The 5,870-nt window shown below is 61.0% G+C and overlaps 1 protein-coding gene across 1 annotated transcript in view; it reads right to left on the bottom strand.

The window, feature by feature from the left end:
- Positions 1–514: 514 nt before the first annotated feature.
- The window catches only part of CUNH19orf47 (chromosome unknown C19orf47 homolog), a 6,263-nt gene continuing 907 nt past the window's right edge, over positions 515–5,870 (bottom strand). Inside the window, exons 3-9 of the mRNA XM_025213058.1 lie at positions 5,648–5,762; positions 5,186–5,267; positions 4,613–4,753; positions 4,198–4,344; positions 3,661–3,731; positions 2,914–3,318; positions 515–2,506 (exon numbers count right to left, since the gene is read on the bottom strand). Coding sequence (XP_025068843.1) covers positions 2,489–2,506; positions 2,914–3,318; positions 3,661–3,731; positions 4,198–4,344; positions 4,613–4,753; positions 5,186–5,267; positions 5,648–5,762 — 979 coding nt within the window. The 3' untranslated portion in view covers positions 515–2,488. The remainder of the gene's footprint in view (positions 2,507–2,913; positions 3,319–3,660; positions 3,732–4,197; positions 4,345–4,612; positions 4,754–5,185; positions 5,268–5,647; positions 5,763–5,870) is intronic.

Below are 5,870 nucleotides of genomic sequence, written 5' to 3'. Positions count from 1 at the left end.
AGGTTAAGAACAAGGGATCTAGAAGGGGACACACGGGCCGCAGCCCGCTGAACGCATCGAGGGAGCCTGTGGACGCTGGCCAGTGATGCTCGGCCTGGAGACGCGAATGGAGGAGCAAGGAAGACCGCCCCACGCTTGCCCTGCTCCCTCCGACCACAGCCTCCTCCCTGGTCCGGTAGATGGCCAGCTTGGCCAGAGCCAGAAGGTTGGCCAGGGGGATCTGGGGGGGCTACAGATGGGAAGGTGCAGGAAAAAGGGCAGCCATGAGGTTCTGGAGGAGGCGGCAGAGGGGCTGCAACCCGGCGCCCTGGAGGCAGAGGTGTGCCAGGGCCTCCCTCTGTTGACAAAAGGGGCCGTCCGCAAAGCACGCCAGATACACAGCCGTGACGATGGTTCTGCAGCCACGGAGAAGCGCACAGGCCGCGCTGGCGACCTGGTGCCCCAGCTCCAACGACTCCCTGCTAGCACCGGCCCCAGGGCAGAGGGGAAGGGATTAAAAACCAAACCTGGGGCTTTCCTCTGCCGGAGCACGCGCCGGCCGGCAGCCAGGTCCCGGCCGTAAACTCAGAGCAGCCAGGAGCCTGCAACCCTTCAAGGGAAGGCAAAAGTGCCTGGCCTGCTGCGCAAGGGGTTAAAGGCCTAATCCGTAGCAGGGTGGGAGAGGCGGCTCCGTCTAGAAGTTAGAGCAGGAGTCTGGCGTTCCAGACTGGGTCTAGGTTTGCTGCTCCCCGAGTCTCAGCGGGCCTGAAACGGGTCCAACACCCACTTGGGGAAAGCCCTTCTGAGCTTGCAGCCTCCCTGCACCACCTACGTCTCTGGAGCTCCCCGGCGCATCCTGGGCGGCGAGACACGGGAGCCAGGAGGGGCAAGAGAGAACGGTCATTTCCACGCTTTATTGCAAAGAGCACGTGGCGTTGTTAACAAACATGGGAGGTGCCACGAGAACATCACACGACCCCCTTCTTCCCCTACTCCGTGACAGGCGGCAGCCCGCGCAGATTTCCTTCGGGTAGGAAAGGGTTGTTTAACAGTCTAAAAAACCCAGCAACACCGGCCCCTCCCTCCAAAAGCAGTAAGAAAACTCACAAAAAATAGAAAACGGACTTGGCTTTCAGGGAAAAAAAAAAAGACTTCCCTTGCCAGGTGCAACACTAGCAGCCCACAGAAACGAGCCAGGAGGATCGTTCCAGAAGGCTTCCCTGCCTTTCCCCGTCGTGTTTTCACAGGATTAAAGCCCAAAACCAGTACTCAGATGTGGCGTTGCATGAGGAAACTGAGCAGAACCAATGCATTTCGCCCTAGGAGCCGCCATGGAAAGACAGGTCAGCAAACGCGAACAGAGGGAACAAGCCCACAGCAGAAAAAGAACCGGTCTGGATTGCTCCTGGCAGTTTGGCTGAGGAAGAGGCTTCAGGGGTTTGGCTTAATAAATGGAGACGATAAGAACGGGTGCAAACATTGCTGTGGTGGACGGCTGGCCCAGCTGCAGTAACCCCTGGGGACATTACACCCCCAGCGCCGGCTCTAGGACAGGGCTGGACCCCGCACTGAGCTACGGGGAGAAGCGCCCACTGCCCTTGCCAGAGCCATTGTACTGGCCACGTTCTCTCTGGCACCGAGGGTGGAGCGGTTTGGACCCGTGCAGCTGCTCTCCCAGCTGTTCTCCATTCTGCCCTTGCCAGGGAAGAAGGTCTCTTAATGAAGTGACTGCACTCACCGCTCTGTGCCCATTGCAGACGGCATCCCCTTCCCCTCTGCCCTGGGACTGGTGCTAGCAGGGAGTCGTTGGAGCTGGCGCACCGAACACTGAACGGGCAGGCCCAGCTCTGCCGGCTCCCGCCACCGTGCCATGGTGTTCCAGGCACCATGCACTTGGCACCCACGATGCAGCTGCAGCGAGAGTGGTGCCGCCACCTCCTGGGGCCAGGGGAGTGGGAAGGGGCCGAAGCCAGGAGCTGAGACTGCATCTGTAGGTGTGCAGCTGAACCTCCCTCCTCTTTCGATGTTGGTGCTACTAAGAATTAGCCCCCCCCGGTCCCGGGGGCTGATGCTTTTCCCCAGAGAATGGACAGGGGCTGAACTCCCGTTTGCCTGAGATCTGGCCATGGGGGAGGTGGGAAAACAATGCGCTCAAAACAAAGCGAAAGCTACTGCCGTGCAAACGGCTCCGGAGGACTGAACTGGGCCCCACTGTCATCAGCAAACAAAACACTGCTCGAACGGACACAGAAGCGTCCAGGATCCACATCCTTCTGGCCTGCTCTAGGCAGTGCAGAGCTGTGCGCAGAAGGTGGAGGATCCGTGCCGCCTCCTGGCAGCTGTTTGCACCCAGCGGCGGCAGCTATCAGGAGCCGAGCTACCTACGCGCAGGGACTAGAAACGCTAGCGCTACAGGGGACCGGCCCGAGATTACCCTCATGCTCGAGAGCGCCGGCACCGCGTCCCCGCTCTGTAATGGCTCCTTACGGAGTCCTCGCGGCGCAACGTCCTAGAGACAAGAAACAACCTGCAGAGGAGAAGAGAAGAGGGAAGAGGAGAAGAAATAGAAGGCAGCTTTCAGTGACCCTGAGTGCAGGAGAAAGGTGCCAGAAGGGCAGCCAGGGAGAGCACCGGCTTGGTGGATGCGGAGCCCAGCTCGCCACGCCACCTCTGCTCCTCTGCCCCGCACTGCAGGGAGCCAGGGGACCGCTGGCGCGGCAGTTCTGTTCCGGCGCCACACGAGAATCCCCTTGTTTCGGGCTCGCGAGGAGGCTCTTGGGAGGAGTGGTGATGGCGCCCGCAACAGACGGAGCAGTGCAGAACCAGCCTCTGTGGCCCGGCAGCTCAGTCGGCCTTCCTGCCCAGTCTCTTAAAGACGCTCACGGTGCCTGCGCTGTCCATCTGAGCACTGTGCAGCTCGCTGGTGCTGCTTACCTTGGTGCTGCCCACAGTCCTCTTTATAGTGACCCGGAACGCCGGCTCGGGCCTGCTCCGGGTGCTGGTGATGCTGCTGTCCTGGGCCGCGGCCGGTGGGGCCGTCCCGAGTCTCTGGGCCATGCCACCTTTGGAGCCCACCTCGGGCTTCCTCTCTTTGGCTGCTGTGGTGCCAGTGCTCTTGCCTCCCAGGCGCCGGATGGTGGTCACGGCCGGTTTGGGCTTTGAGCTGGTGGCCTTGGCTTTGACCGTGATGCCCGGCTTGGTGCTCTCCTTGCGGAGGGGCTTGGCGCGCTTCTTGAGGACACCGGCGTATTGCAGCACGGAGCAGTCATCGTCGCTCTCGCCCGCCTTGGTCTTGTCTGCCTCCAGTGTGTCCCCCAGCCGGCTGAACACCCCAGTGGGCTGCAGGACAGCAATGAGCTGGCATCAGGGGATGGCCGAGGGGCAGGTCCCTGCCCCGCAGTGGACATGGGAGCTTGCCCCACTTCCACAGTATAGGAGCAATCACGCTCGGATTGACCACAGAGCAGCTGACACACACTCAGCTCACCCGGTGTTTAAACCCCTGATAACCCAACTGTGCCTGTGCTCCTACTAGACAATCCAGGACCCGGCCCCTGGCCCTTCCCTGCTGTGCCTCAGTTTCCCCTGTAACGTGAGGGTAATGAAGGGCCTGAGGTAGGAGAGCATGCCTCCCTGCTTGCTCTTGGCTGTGTCTGATGTCACTAGCAAGCCTGCCCTCACCTTGCTTCCTGTAGTGGTGTCTGCCTTCATCTCGGCCCCCAGCCGGTCAAACACGGACGTTCGCTGGAGCCCTGGCAACAATGAAAGCAAGACCCGGAGTCATCGCACTTTCTTGAACCAGGGAACAGGGGGGAGGGGGTCACAAAAGCCACATGGGGCAACTCCCCAGATGTGGGCAGCATTTGGCACCCATGCAGCCCCATCCAGGGTACGTCTCATGTCACATGGAGGAGGGCTGGAAAGGGCTGCCCTCAGCCCAGCCCAGTCTGGTGTTGAAATCCTGAAAGGATGGTGCTAAACCCTCCTGCACGAAGGAGAAACCTGCCTTCACTGCAGCGCTCAAAGCACCCCCCTGCTCTCGAAGAACCAAACAGCACAGAGAGAACTGGGGCCTGCTCTACACACTGCACTGGTATCACTGGAGGTGAATCACAGGGTAGAAAGGACCAAGCTGGACGAGTCCACCAGCTGAGCAACTCTGGGGGGACAGTCTTCTGGCCCGTTCCCGTAGGGTTGCTCCGGCCCTGCGCCCGGTACCTTTGGCCGCCTGCTGCTCCAGAATCTTCTTTGTCCGCGGTGTGGTGCCCTTGGGCATGCTGATGACATATTTCCCCTCCATCTCGGCCGTGACGCATCGCCTCTTCACCGGGACGGCTGGGCTCTCAGCTGCGGCTTCACATGAGACTGGGAGCCCAAAGAAAGAGAGAAGTGAGCTGCGGCTCCCTCCAGCTTCCCGCTGGCACTGCTCCGTGCTCTGAAAGCTAGCACTGACAGGCTTTCAACTACCCCAGGAAAGCACAGATTTGGGGGGTGATGCCTTCAAAAAGGATTTAACCACCCGCAGCTCTCTGCAAGCCTGGGGAGCATAGCAGCAGTGCTACAAGCCAGCTCCTAATGAAGAGGAGCATATGCACTGCATGTGCCCGAGCTCCCTGCTGCGCCCTCCCCACACCTGCTTTGGCGTTGTTCTTCACTGCCAGCTTGTTGGACACGGTCACAGAGATCTTGGACGTGCCGGCGGTGTCAGGGCGTCGCACAGGGGTCAAAGGCGGTGAATCCCTGCTTAAGCTGTTCGCAATCATTCGAGTGGCAGCTGGAAGGGAAGGGAGAGCAGCAGGTGAGGGGGGGCAGGGCTCACTGCAGGCACATCACAGCACGACTGCAGCCAAGCTAGGGGTGGAGGGGGACGGGGTCCTGGCACTGGGTAGCGCCATCGCTGCCTGGGCCCCATATGCCACTAGCTCAGGGACCGTGAGGTTAAAGGCGAGCCCAGCAGAAGGGCCCCGGATAGCTCCCTACCACTGCGCAGCAGAGCAGCCTGGGGGAAACGCCCCCTTGCCAACCTGGCTCAGCCTGGGCAGCACGGTCACCCACGGGGCTGAAGAGCAAAGTCACAGGGTCCCCAGCTCCATTCTATAGGCTAGGTCCAGCCCCTGGCTCCCAGCACAGCGGACGTGGGGCCTCAGTCATGACAGGGGAAGAGCAGAGCCCGTCACGGGGTGCTAATGCTACGACCTGCCCTTACCGCTGTTGGCGCTCCGGCGCAACTCCGACTGCATGCTGGGCGGGGTGGAGCCCAGGGTCTCCGTCGCGGCCTTGCACACCTCCTGGGGGAACAGCAGCCGTTTGTCTCTGAGCCGAGCGCGGGGCTCCAGACAGTGCCTGCACGAGCCTGACTCTTGCCAACAGTGAACATGCACAGTCCTGGGGCCGCACCCATCCAGTGGACTCGGCTCAGGGCTACCCAACTGCCTGCCTTTCACTGCGCAGCTGGGCCAGAGGCACTGAGGCAGGTGGTTCCGGAAAGGCATCAATGGTCTAACAGAAGCCCCTCGCCCATGAGTTACTAACCCCCCCAGCACTGCTCGTTTCCCCCTCACCTCTCTCCAGAGCGGCAGTGACCAAGGACAGAGTGGGCGCTGCCCACATAAAGTGAGTGCAACTCAGGACCAGCTCCCCCCCTGACCACACACATAATGCAACACACCTGCCGGTAAACCACCTTGGCATGCTTGAGGATGGCAATGACATCCCCCACGACAGTGATGCCCAGCTCATTCATGATCTCCTTGTTCAGGTCCAGCAGCATGTTCTTCTGGATCCTGCCGGGAGAAGCAACAGCGCAGCCGGGTCACCCGCCAGGTGTGAGAGTCCCACACAGGTGACACTGTCTGGCACTAGACAACCTCGGGGGAGCTGTGCCTTTCCAA

Source organism: Alligator sinensis, unplaced genomic scaffold, assembly GCF_000455745.1.
Source record: "Alligator sinensis unplaced genomic scaffold, ASM45574v1 scaffold1667_1, whole genome shotgun sequence".
Lineage (NCBI taxonomy): Eukaryota > Metazoa > Chordata > Crocodylia > Alligatoridae > Alligator > Alligator sinensis.
Note: the sequence above shows the minus strand (reverse complement) of the source record. Positions and strands in the feature narration are given on the sequence as shown.